The following is a 13,761-nucleotide window of genomic DNA, read 5'->3' as shown; positions in this document are numbered from 1 at the left end:
CATATACACTCATACCGGTGAGTCTCTTTTTCAGTCCGTTACAGACGTGCTAAATGACATGAATATTGATATAAATAATTGTAGGGACAATGTTTTGATAATGCATCCAACACGTCAGGTGTGTACAAAGGACTGAGGGCCCGTATTCTAGAAGTAAATCCTTTGGCTGAGTGGATACCTTGTGCAGCCCACTCACTCAATTTAGTCGGACTGAACAGTGTAGATGCTGCTCTGAAACAACCACATTTTTCAGATCTGTTCACTCTTCAATCTTTTCTCGGATCACCCCCGATGGAAGGTTATGATGGATGGACTTGAGCCCAATGTTAACAAACGCATAGAGACTTTAAAGGGACTGTAGGACAGAGATGGGCGCTCACGCCCAGGCCACCAAAGCTCTCTGTGTAAACATAAAAATATATTGAATTCGCTAATAAACATATCAGATGATGATTCTCAGAATGCTCTCACGCTGATGAGCGGTCTCTGGCTAACAAAATGAACCGATTAGAGACAGCTTTCTTGTGTATATTGTGGAACAAAGTATTAGAAAGAATTCAGACAACGAGTACTATCCTCCAGAAGGTAGATGTGGATCTCGTTACGCCTGTGGATATGCTGCGATCACTGTCAGATTTCGTGGCAGGTTTACGCGACCAGTTTGGAGACCTGGAGAAGCAGGCCAAGGAAATGGGAGGAACACAGGAATACAGGTCTGTGGTAACTCGGCAGGCGAAGAGAAAACGGAGAGCAGATGATTCCAGTGCACCTGACCACATTATAATTGGAGCTGAGAAGTTTCGTGTCAAGGTATTTTTAGTAATAACTGATAAACTAACAAGTGCTTTGCAAGCAAGACATAAGTCATACACAGAAACTTGCTATTTTGGCTTTTTAACCCATCTCAACAGCCTGTCTGTGTCTGAAATACGTGAAACAAGCCGCAATCTTCAGAAAAAATATAGCACCGATTTACAGGATGTTTTCGAGGATGAGCTTGTTCAGTTCATTAAATTCTGTGACACAACAACTGACGATCTGTCACCAAGAAACCTGATGGTCTTACTGAGAGAGAAACAACTCCAAAGTGCTTTCCCAAACGTGGACATCGCACTCCAAATTTATCTCACTCTTCCTATTTCAAATGCCACCAGAGAAAGATCATTTTCCAAGTTGGGCATTATTAAGAACAGACTGAGGGCATCCATTGAGGAAAATAGACTGAACGGGTTGACCATTCTGTCCATTGAGCATGATCTGCTGCGCCAGCTGGATTTTAAGGATTTAATTAAGGATTTTGCATCAAAGAAAAGCAGGAAAAAGGCATTTTAATGACATCACTGGTGAGTCAGATTTTTTAATATGCTAGTTTAAGTCTTGAATATTATCGTGTAGTTTATAAACAAAAATGACTACGATATTCTATTCAGCGATGCCCATATGTATTTCTCATACAAATAGAATTAGAATGTTGTTTTTCTTTTGTGGACTGTTTGCCGTGTGATAAAACTGCTCGAATTTTGATTATCCTGCCGTTGTATGTTTGCAGTATGACTATAATTGGTGTTCTTTTGTATGGCGTTGGTGTGTATTTTCCCATGGCCTCTTTGCACTGGCTTATTATGTGGTTGTCTTGTGTTGTGTATCTTTGCGTGCGTGTTCGCTGCGCGGGGGGCCTCTGAGCTGCGTAGCCCAGGGCCTCAAGATGGGTAAACGCGGCCCTGATAATATCTCATTTTATGCTCAATATCTTCAGAAACGCCACAACCCTGTAGCACACACAGGTGTGTAATGTGAAGGAGTACAACTTATCTTCATCACAAGGTCAGCGTATGAAAGAGAGTGGGGTATAAGTATGGATTTCATTAGAGTTCATAGCAGGTAGTGAATAATGGGGATGGATGAAGACTGCAATATATGACAGAAGTGAATCCAGAAGTGGGCAGAAACCTGGCAAATGAAACTCAATAAAGCTAAATGTAAAGTTCTACATGTGGGAAATAATAACACAAGGCTAGATTACTTTATGGGAGGAACAACATTGGAATGTGCTCAATTTTGGGAGTAATAGTTGATCAAAACCTTTCAGGTTCTAGGCACTGTGCTGTTGCAGTAAAAAAGCCAACAGGATGCTGGGATAGTAGTGAGTATAAATCAAGGCTCCAGAGTGCGACCATTTTGGTTGAACATGCGACCAAAAATCTGTCACATGCGACTAAACATTTTCATTGGTTGCACCGGTACACCTGATATTTAGCAGGTCTGTCTCTGTGTGTGTTGCGTTATTTTTTTCCCCACCCGCTTTCTGCGAAGACCCGCCCCTACTCTGCCTCTGATTGGCTCTGACCCTGATATTCTTCTTCGCTGAATGCGGGTGGGGAAAAAAATAAGGCATGTGTGTATTAGTGATGTGCGGATCGCAGTTATATCCGCGGGCACCACGGTTAATCTGCGGATCGGGTGGGCCGAGTCATAAAAATTAACATTCTGATTAATAGCGGATGGGTTGTGGGTGGGTGAAATAATACATCATTAATGAGTAAAATATTAATTACATTCTCTAAAATGTGAACATATTTTAAGCTTCATTTTTCGTCAGGCGTGAATTAGCAGACTAGACTCTCGTTGCGCCAATTGCGGCGCCCATTTGTCTTAAGCAGCAATGGAGGCAAAAAAGATCAGAGAGAAAATTTAAAAAGGAGAATTTAAAAAAGGAAGGGCAGAAAAGTTCTGTGTGGGAGCGATTTAGTGAATGACGAGTCAAGTGCTGGGTATGTCATATGCAACAGCTGCGAAATAATGAGAAATAGCGGTAATGTATGATCGGGTGCAGGTCTCTAAATCGGAGAAAATAATTTGTTCGGGTGGGTGGCGGGTGGATGATTGCGTACATGTGGATTTGGATGACGTCAGAGCCGATCCGCGCATCACTAGTGTGTATGTGTGAAACCACGCCCTGTACTCCTCCGGGAGCAGCGCACACTTTTATTTGAATTATTTGAGTTTGATTTATTTATTTGAGTTTGTCAAGCACTTTAAACATCAGCACTTTTGAAGTTTATTTTTTAAACAATTGAGGTTATTGCCATTTCTTGTTTGTGCTGTCATTAAAATAAAGAAAAAAACATTTATCTGCACCTTTATTCCTGTTTACAATAATTTACATAATGTGTTAAGAAATTACCAATGTGTATGGGAACTGACAAAAAAGGTAACACTTAAAATGTATTATTACGGTGCCAAAAGGCGCGGTGAAAAATCTAACTAAATTATGTGCTGGTGCACCTAAATGAAAAAGTTAGTCTGGAGCCCTGTAAATCCAAGGAAGTTATACTTATTTTATACAATACCTTTGTCAGACCACACTTACAGAATTGTGTGCAGTTCTGGGGACTGTACTACAAGAAAGATATAGAGGATCTGGAAAGGTTGAAAGAAGGGAAACCAAACTGGTTCATGGTATGAAAGATAAAAGTTTTGAGGAAAGACTTCAGATGCTTAACTTCTTCAAGCTTAGTAAAAGTAGACTCAGGGTTATTTGATGGAGTCTTTTAAATTCAAAAAAAGGATCAACAAAGTGAACTACAAGAGATTCTTCAGGCTCAGCTCTGTTAGTATGACGAGGGGGCATAAAAGGAAATTAGCAAAAGGTAAATTCTGCACCGACGTTAGGAAGTATTTTTTCACACAGAGAGTAGTCACTGCGTAGAATAGCTTGGCGCATATCATGTAGTAGAGGCAGAAACTCTGGGGGTTGTCAAGACCGGGCTTGATACGATGCTGGACACTACCTAGTTTGTAGGTAAACCTAGCACTAGTGGTAGGTAGGAAGATGGCAAGCATGTCGGGCTGAATGGCCTATTCTCGTCATTATGTTATGTTATGTTATTTTTGTTATATTATGATAGACGTGAAACATATTACTGTACTGAAGTGGTTAATATTTTACAATGTCAATCATGCATTCAGCATTCAGTCATCACCTGTGACCTGATACTACAGACTCCACTGAAACCCTATGTTATGGTCAGGAACCACAAACCTGGGAACCCTATATTTCACTGCACAGATTCATAATCACTAATTCTATTTAGTTAAGGTCACACAGTACACAGCACTACTCACGTCAGTGTCTGTAGTTTACAGTCTGGACTCATCAGTCCAGCACAGAGCAGCTCCACTCCTGAATCTCCCAGGTTATTGTTTCTGAGGTCCAGATCTCTCAGGGGTGAGTTTGATGACTGGAGAGCAGAGGCCACAATTTCACAGGACTTCTTTGTGAGGCCACAGCTGTTCAGTCTGCAAAAGAGAGTTGATATATTATTGTATTTTTAAATAGCGCAACATCCTGTAAAATGTGATATGTGCAATGTTACAGTAATCATGTTGAGTGATGAAGATTGATATTGAGGATCTGCAGCTTTCTCCACCCCACACTTTCTGCAGCTGTGCGTCAGCTGAACTTACTGTAAGAGGCCCTCTGCGTCAGTTCTGTTCTTTCCTAAGACAGCTAGGTCTATTACAGGATCCAGAAGAAACCAAGGGGAGATGACAGACCAGCAGGTTGAAGGAGCCATGTCTTTTCCCCTCTAATTGTAGCTTTCCCCATTGCATACTTGCACAATTAATAAGAGCTTTTCTCCTCTTTCTGCCCCTGCATGTCCACTTCCCATCATTTAAACTTAATCCAGTTATGCAAAGCAAGTTTTATCCATCTATGCCTCAGTGGTGTTTCTCCCATCTCATTAGTAATGCATTAATTGGTGTTGTTCTGAGTTCCCCACAGCATATCCTCAAAGCTCTTGCCTGTTTAACATGTGATGCCAGGAAGGGAATTGGGGTGCTGTCCACCAGGGGGCAGCATCGGCCCTACAGAGAGGTATTGCTGCAGCTGTGGTTCATTGCAATCACATCACCTGTGGCCCATTACCTAACCATGGGCTCTATAAGAGGCCTAGCTTCCAGGCCAAGGGGAGGGTGCTTTTAGATGGTGTTTGGGAGCTGGGCTATGGACAGTATGGTGGGTTGGTGCCAGTTTCGGTTGGAGCGGCAAAAGGTACATATAATAACCCTGTTCTCAATATAGCAGTGAGAAGTCTCCTTGTGTTCCTGCTATATAATAAGCCTGTGCTCTATATAGCAATGAGGAGTCTCCTTGTGTTCCTGCTATATAATGACCATTTGCTCTATATAGGACAGTGAGGAGTCTCCTTGTGTTCCTGCTATATAATGACCCTGTGCTCTAGATAGCAGTGAGGAGTCTCCATGTGTTCCTGCTATATAATGACCCTGTGCTCTATATAGCAGTGAGGAGTCTCCCTGTGTTCCTGCTATATAATGACCCTGTGCTCTGTATAGCAGTGAGGAGTCTCCTTGTGCCCCCACTATATAATGACCCTGTGCTCTGTATAGCAGTGAAGAGTCTCCTTGTGTTCCTGCTATATAATGACCCAGTGTAACCTCTACTCTCTGCCTAGCAAGATAAGTAAACCAACTGCTGTTGAAGTACACAGCACTACTCACCCCAGTCTCTTCAGTTTACAGTCTCGACTCATCAGTCCAGCACAGAGCAGCTCCACTCCTGAATCTCCCAGGTTATTGTAGCTGAGGTCCAGATCTCTCAGGGGTGAGTTTGATGACTGAAGAGCAGAAGCCACAATTTCACAGGACTTCTCTGTGAGGTCACAGTAGGTCAGTCTACAAAGAAGAGTTTATATATTATTGTATTTTTAAATAGCGCAATATACTGTAAAATCTGATATGTGCAATGTAACAGTAATCGCGAGTGATGAAGAGTGATGTTGAGGATTTTAAGTTTGTGATGCTCTGAGGAAGTTCTTTGCTAAACTCTCCAACTGCAGCACTTTAGGCCTGAGAATTAGACGTCCTGTTGGGCAGAACTCTGACAGTCCTACAGATGAAATTCTTACCCAAATGGCCCCCTTTCCTCTGACAGTTGTCAGAGATACAACCAAAAGTAAAGATGCAAGAAATAACACAAGGCTTTCAGTTTGGATAGTGAGTTAGGCTCTGCTTCTTTACTTTTGCTGGTAACTGTGAGAAACTTCCCACAGCATTGCAAGCCAATACACAGCAAAAGCCAGATTCACTTTAGAAACAGGAATGCAAAAAAGTGATCTGTTCACATGTAACCATGTAGTGCAGTCTGTCTGTTCTGCTGGTGTTACATATAACCAGGTAGTGAAACCAAAGCTATGTAGGAACTGTTAATGATCCCTTTGAGCTCCTTTTGTTGGAATAGTGATACATTTGATGGTGCTGTCCAAGGAGACACCATTTAACTTTTTTCCAGGCTTTAGGAAACTTCAGAACCTTGTACAGGCCAGACTTTAGCCTGAGATAAGCCACAGAATTACCTCAAAAACAGGCACTTTAACAGTCCCCTGAGAAGACCTCACCCTGACACCCTTTATATCCTACAATTCCTCTACCTTCCTGTTTTCACTCTGTCTACAGGCACTATTGGATTCTGGGTCAGCCTACACCAGAATAAAGCAGACCAGGGTGGCACTACTGGCCTTGTAACATGGTGCATTTACTGCCTGACCTAATCTCACAATACAGTAACAAACATTTCATTCATAACCACACTTGCCTCTCCCAAACCAAACCCAGCATTACATTAATCATAATGTTGAAAACATATCTCATCTTCATGAACAATATAAGAGGGGTACAGAATGAGCAGGCTCTCTCTGGTCATCTCTCACTCACAAATTATCTATGCATGGACTAGGGATAAAAGGGGGATTCTTCCCCCCTTTTGAAAAACATGGATTTGATTCAATCAACATTCATCCTTAACTGACTGTCATTTAAAAGGAGGGATTCTTTTTTCTACACAAACACAGTTCGAACTACTTCACCAAACTGAGTTAGATAAGAATAAGTGTAACACTTGTGTTTACTTGTCCAAGTCAAAGTTAAGGACAAATGTTAGTTCAATAAAGACCATAGGGGTGTTTGTATGGCTAATCTGCAAAAAAATCAGACCTTGTTATTCTACTAATAATGCGGCTGACCAAACTCAGCTAAAAATTGGATTAATTAATATCAGATCACTAGCCCCTAAGGCAACTCTTGTAAATGAATTAATTACTGATCACCAAGTTGAAATCTTATGTGTAACTGAAACTTGGCTTAAAACTGTATATTGCCTTAAATGAATCCACCCCTCCTGGCTACAGCTATACTCACGTTCCCCGTCTGACGGGTCGTGGCGGTGGTGTTGCTGCTGTATATCATTCTAATCTTTTTGCTATTTTGAAATCCGGCTTCAAATGTAACTTTTTTGAAGTGCTTGTTCTCAGTTTTGCACATCCAGACAAAAAAGCAGTCAGTTTTATCCTTGCAATTGTATACAGGCCACCAGGGCCATACAGTGGCTTTTTACTTGAGTTTGCTGATTTCCTTTCCAGCCTGGTTGTTAATTCAGATAAAGTAGTAATTGTAGGGGACTTCAATATTCACATGGGTAGTGAAAGTGATCCTCTCAGATCAGCACTCTTGTCTATCACTGAATCTATTGGCTTCGATCAACATATACATCAGTCCACACATTCTCATAACCATATTCTTGATCTGGTCTTAACTTATGATACAGAAATAGCAAATATAGCAGTTATGCCTAAAAACCCTGTGCCATCAGACCATTATTTAATTACTTTCCAACTTTCACAAGTCTGTCATGTGTCACCAGATCCTTCATTCTACCTTAACTGTAAGCTTTCCTCCAGGACTGCAAATGCTTTTATTAATGAGCTCCCAGGCTCAATTGATCAGCTGACAGACGACATAAATTACGTACTTTCCAGAACCCTGGATACTCTCGCACCTCTTAAGAAGAAGAAAGTCCGCTATAAGAAATTATCACCCTGGTACAAGGACCATACTCCTGCTCTCAAACAAGCTTCACGCAAACTTGAGCGCAAATGGCGTTCTACTAAATTGCAGGTATTCCTCCAGGACTGGAAAGACAGTCTACTAACTTATAAACATGCCCTCTCCACAGCACGTTCCTCATACTTCTCTACTTTAATAGATGAAAATAGAAACAATCCTAGGCACCTGTTTAACACTGTTGCCAGACTGACCAAGAATCAAGTTGATCCATGTGCCTCAATATCATTTAGTAGCAATGACTTCATGAATTTCTTTGATGACAGAATTCTAAAAATCAGGGGCAAGATTCAAAGTTCTCCTACCACCCCTCATATAGGGTCTGCCCTTCCATCCGCTCAACGCATGGATGCAGAATCTTCAGAAAGACGGGCGGCCTATCTGAACTCTTGTGCTCCAATAGATCTCATGGAGTTTAATGCCATAGTTAATCCCTCAAAATCTTCTACTTGTCTTCTAGACCCTATCCCTAAGAAGCTTTTCAAAGAGCTATTACCAGTGATTGGAACACCAATGTTACATATTGTCAATGTGCCTTTAGCATCTGGACACATACCACAGACTCTTAAACTTGCAGCCATCAAACCCCTTCTGAAGAAGCCAAACCTGGATGTGAATGACCTGTCTAACTACAGGCTTATCTCGAACCTCCCATTCCTTTCTAAAATACTAGAAAAGGCCATTTCAAAACAACTTGGTTCATTTTTGCACTCCAAACATATAGGCCTATTGGAAGTTTTTCAATCTGGTTTTAGACCCTCTCACAGCACTGAAACAGCCCTGGTCAAAGTACTCAATGACCTACTCCTCGCTTCCGACCATGGCTGCATCTCTGTACGTGTGCTTTTAGACTTAAGTGCAGGGTTGCTTTTTATCACTTGAGAAACATCTCAAAAATTCGGAAAATACTGTCCTTACATGATGCAGAAAAGCTAGTTCATGCTTTTGTTACTTCAAGATTAGATTACTGCAATGCTCTTTTGTCTGGATGTGCAAATTCCTCTCTGAAGGGCTCCAGCTAATTCAAAATGCAACAGCTCGTATTCTCACTAGAACAAGGAGATTCGAGCACATCAGCCCAGTGTTAGCATCGCTGCACTGGTTGCCAGTTAAATTCCAAATAGACTATAAGATACTACTTCTTACCTTTAAAGCCTTACATGGGCTTGCCCCTTTGTACTTAAATGATTTACTTCTTCCTTATATTCCCTCACGAACGCTCTGTTCGCAGGGTGCAGGCCTCCTTGTTATTCCTAGAATTCCTAGAATCTAAAAGTACCATAGGTGGTAGAGCCTTCACCTATCATGCTCCCCTCCTGTGGAACAAGTTGCCTGCCCATGTTCGAGGCACAGACACTATCACCTCTGAGTCTGGTTCTGCTCAAGGTTTCTTCCTGTTATCAGTCAGGGAGATCTTCCTTGCCACTGTTGCCCTAGGCTTAACCTTTGGGGGCCGGTTCTCTGTAAAGCTGCTTTGTGACAAAGCTCCTTTGTTAAAATACAGATTATAAAAAATTTAAATAAAGTGTTGGCCTGTAAAGCAAAAGTGAGCCTTTGATCTTGTGCCATTTGCCTTGCTTCTCAGCTCTGCCTTGGTCTTTTATGATCACAGTCTTGGATCTCTGGTCTTGATTCTTTAGCTGCTTATTTTACCATCCTGGGTCACAGTGGGGCAGACAAGCTGTGGTTCTGCAGTACCTTTCATTCATTTTTTTCACAATTATATTATTTATTTTCCATGTCTGTCTAATTTTGTGTAAAGGAAGTGTAGCTTGTATTTTTTTATTTGATGGGGAATATGTTCATATTAATACTGTAACATACTATACCCTCTCTACATTTAAATCTGTGAGTTGTATGTTTGGACCATTATTGATCCATCACATTGGTTTGCCTAACAAGGAATTCATGATGTATTTAATAACTGGTATCTTTAATGATAATATGTAAATTAAATCTAATAAAATACATTTTACATGTTGGATACATTTTTTGCATTTGATGCTACTTCTGTATTCATTAAATGAGGGCACAATCTGTTAAAATAGCTAGACTCAAAAATCATAATTCTCACTTGCCTGACAATTATATTGTATTCTATGTTCACTTTAACTATGAAGTGTTTATAAAAACATGCTGTCATTATCTACTTTAATAATTACATAATACTCACATGGCCTTCCTGCAGTTCCTGAGTACTGGTAGCAGTCTCTGATGACCTGCTGCTGATGTGTTGTAGGTCTTCAAGTCAAACTCATCCAGGACCTCCTCTGACATCAGTAACATAAAGGCCAGGGCTGAACATTGGTGTGGTTCCAGCTTTTCATTAGAGAGTTTTCCTGATCTCTGGAACTTCTTTATTTCTGCCACTGGAGTGTTTTTATCCAGTTCATTGAGACAGTGGAACAGATTGATGGACCTTTCTGCTGAAGATTCTTCTTTGATCTTCTTCCTAATGTACCAGACTGTTTTCCTGATGCTCTTTGAACTGCTCTCTGTCTGTGAGTCTGGCACTGGTGATCTGCTTCCTGTCTGTGGGTCGGGTACAGATGATCTGCTTCCTGTCTGTGTCTGAGGCTCTGGTACAGGTGATCTGCTTCCTGTCTGTGTCAGAGGGTCTGGTACAGGTGATCTGCCTCCTGTTTGCATCAGCAGTGTTCCTAAGAGAGTCTGGATGGAGTCCAGAGAGAGGCCTAGAAGGAATCTGAGGAAAAGGTCCAGGTGTCCATTCTTACTCGCTAAGGCCTGATCCACTGCAGTCCTGTGTAACTCAGACAGCTGCACTCTGTCACTGTGAGGTTTTGATTCTACTGCTCTGAGTACATTTCTCTTCTCATTCACACATGAATGAAACACAAACAAGGCAGCCAGATACTCCTGAATGCTCAGATGCACAAAGCAGTAGACCTTCTCCTCACCCAACCCACATTCCTCTTTAAAGATCTCTGTGCACACCCCAGAGTACACTGAAGCTTCACTGACATCAATGCCACTCTCTCTCAGGTCCTCTTCATAGAATATCAGATTGCCCCTTTCCAGCTGCAGAAAAGCCAGCTGCCCCAGTTTAAGGAGGATTTCTGTATCTGACTCTGAGATTTCTGGGTTTGTCACATCGGTGCCATGATACTTCTCATTCTTCACATTAGTCTGAATGAGCAGAAAGTGTGTGTACATTTCAGTTAAAGTTTTGGGCATTTTTCTATTGCCTACTTTACCCAACATTGTCTCCAGCACAGTGGCAGAAATCCAGCAGAAGACTGGTATGTGACACATGATGTGCAGACTCCTGGATGACTTTACGTGTGAGATAATTCTGCTGGCCTTTTTCTTATCTCTGATTCTCTTCCTAAAGTATTCCTCCTTCTGTGGGTCATTGAACCCTCGTACCTCTGTCACTTGGTGGACGCACTCAGGAGGGACCTGATTGGCTGCTGCTGGTCGGGAGGTGATCCAGAGGAGAGCAGAGGGAAGCAGATTCCCCAGAATGAGGTTGGTCAGCAGCACATCAACTGATGATGACTCTGTTATATCACAGCAGATCTTATTGCTTTGGAAATCTAGAGGAAGTCGACACTCATCCAGACCATCAAAGATAAAGACAATTTTCACTTTATTGCCTTCAATACTCTTGATCTCTTTCAGTTGTGGAAAGTAGTGCTGCAGAAGTTGCATCAGATTGAATTCTCTCTCCTTTTTCAGATTCAGATCTCGGAAAGGAAGAGTGAAGATGAAATCAACGTCCTGATTGGCTTTTCCTTCTGCCCAGTCCAGAATGAACTTCTGCACAGAGACGGTTTTCCCAATGCCAGCGATGCCCTTTGTAAGCACAGTTCTGATGGGTCTCTCTTGTCCAGGTAAAGGCCTAAAGATGTCATTGCAGAGGATTGCAGTCTCTTGTGTGGTGTGTCTCTTGGATGCTGTCTCAATCTGTCTGACCTCGTGTTCATCATTGATCCCCCCACTTCCCCCCTCTGTGATGTAGAGCTCTGTATAGATCTCATTGAGGAGGGTTGGGTTGCCCTGCTTTGCTAAACCTTCAAATATGTGTTCAAACTTCTTCTTCAGAGCAGTTTTCAGTGCCTGCTGGGCTCTTTCTATGGATTTATCTGAGGAGAGGAAACATGAGAAACAATGTTTAAAATAACAGAACAGATAATAAAAAATACATATGCAGTCCATTTTCACAATGGTTTACACACCTCTTAAGGTGTTACACATTTCTCAGTGTGCTCTACACACAAAATAAAAACATATCAAACAATGAATAAGGATTCAATTCCTTTATCACATTCAATTTCTTAATTTTTCATAGTATGATGTGGTAAATATGGTCTTCATGGGTCAGGTAGTAATTTAATCATCTTATAATTTTTATGCTCAGTGCTCATTAATCCTGGATAAAAACTCAGACCAGATCTGAATCTCTTTCAGGGACATTTAATCTCATATGCATTTGCTTGCCCCATAATCACTGCTGGATGCAATATTTTATTTTAAACACCGTTGTGTACATGTAGTGTGTAATGTTTTCAATATGCAAGACTGTTGATGTAAAACACTATTATGAAAGTGTAGATACTATAAATCAAAACATTGTACTCTGTTATATTCGATTGCTAAGCTCATTTCAGCATTCAAATGGACACACAGTAGCAATGAGCGAAAACTCTTACTGTGCTGCTCATCTCTCTCCAGTGAGTCAGTGAGATCCTTCTGCTTCACAAGGCTGCTGGTCAGCTGTATTAGTGTGAAATAAACACATGAAGAGGTGTGCTTTATCAGTGTAAAATAAACACATGAAGAGGTGTGCTGTATCACAGTGTGAAATAAACACATGAAGAGGTGTGCTGTATCAGTGTGAAATAAACACATGAAGAGGTGTGCTGTCGCAGTGTGAAATAAACACATGAAGAGGTGTGCTGTATCAGTGAGAAATAAACACATGAAGAGGTGTACTGTATCAGTGTGAAATAAACACGTGAAGAGGTGTGCTGTATCAGTGTGTGAAATAAACACGTGAAGTGGGTTGCTGTATCAGAGCCATGGAAAGAAAGCCTTGCTTTATTATGGGTGGTAGTGTAGTATAATGGGTGAGGAGCTGGTCTTGTCAGAGGTGTGAATCCCAGGTAGGACACTGCTGTTGTACTGTAAGGCCCACGGGAACATGCATAGAGTGGAATTGCCTCTGACTGTCGTAAAGCAATTCGCCAGGTGCAGAGTCTGATGCTGTCGGGACAGAGTGGCCCGTAAAACCTTGGAATCTGGTTTTGCAACAGTTAACAGTTGACACCTCTTTTCTACGGGAAAGCAATTCTGAAATTACCCCAACGTCCTGGAGGTTTCAGATTGTGTTTAGTAGAATAACATGAAAGAAATGAGGCAAATTGCTCAGGACAGTTTAGGGACAGCCACAGTGCCCTCACCTGGTGTCACTGGGTAACTTGTCTCTCTACCTTCATGAGGAGAGAGATTTACTCAAGCACACTTTTTGTTAGGAAATAATTCCAGATTTGGGTTGAACACATTGCTACACTACACTATGCAATCTTGATACACTGTGGAAAGACATTGAGCTTTGGCAGTTGCTTCATGTAATAGATGTTTTTCAGAGTTTTCATGACAAACACAAGAACAAATATTCATATTTGGTATGGTTTTTGTGGTCTCTGCGCGAGTGATGCTCTGGTTTAGGTTTGAAAACCAGAAAACCTATAGAAAATCTATTTTTTATAACTTTGGAGTAAACTGTATTTTTGTGACACTCCTCCTAGTAATCCATCTGTCTGACCCTCAGGAAGGAACCAAATTCCTATCTTCCCCCTTAAAATCATAAATTTACTT

The 13,761-nt window shown here is 41.4% G+C and overlaps 1 protein-coding gene across 1 annotated transcript in view; it reads right to left on the bottom strand.

Moving 5' to 3' along the window:
* The window catches only part of LOC135245706 (NACHT, LRR and PYD domains-containing protein 5-like), a 281,523-nt gene that overhangs the window by 17,506 nt on the left and 250,256 nt on the right, over window positions 1-13,761 (bottom strand). The window contains exons 22-25 of the mRNA XM_064318950.1: window positions 12,594-12,657; window positions 10,094-12,026; window positions 5,524-5,697; window positions 4,126-4,299 (exon numbers count right to left, since the gene is read on the bottom strand). Of these exons, the coding sequence (XP_064175020.1) occupies window positions 4,126-4,299; window positions 5,524-5,697; window positions 10,094-12,026; window positions 12,594-12,657 (2,345 nt within the window). The remainder of the gene's footprint in view (window positions 1-4,125; window positions 4,300-5,523; window positions 5,698-10,093; window positions 12,027-12,593; window positions 12,658-13,761) is intronic.

The sequence above is a fragment of the Anguilla rostrata genome, chromosome 19 (assembly GCF_018555375.3).
Source record: "Anguilla rostrata isolate EN2019 chromosome 19, ASM1855537v3, whole genome shotgun sequence".
In the NCBI taxonomy this organism is placed as follows: Eukaryota; Metazoa; Chordata; class Actinopteri; order Anguilliformes; family Anguillidae; genus Anguilla; species Anguilla rostrata.
Note: the sequence above shows the minus strand (reverse complement) of the source record. Positions and strands in the feature narration are given on the sequence as shown.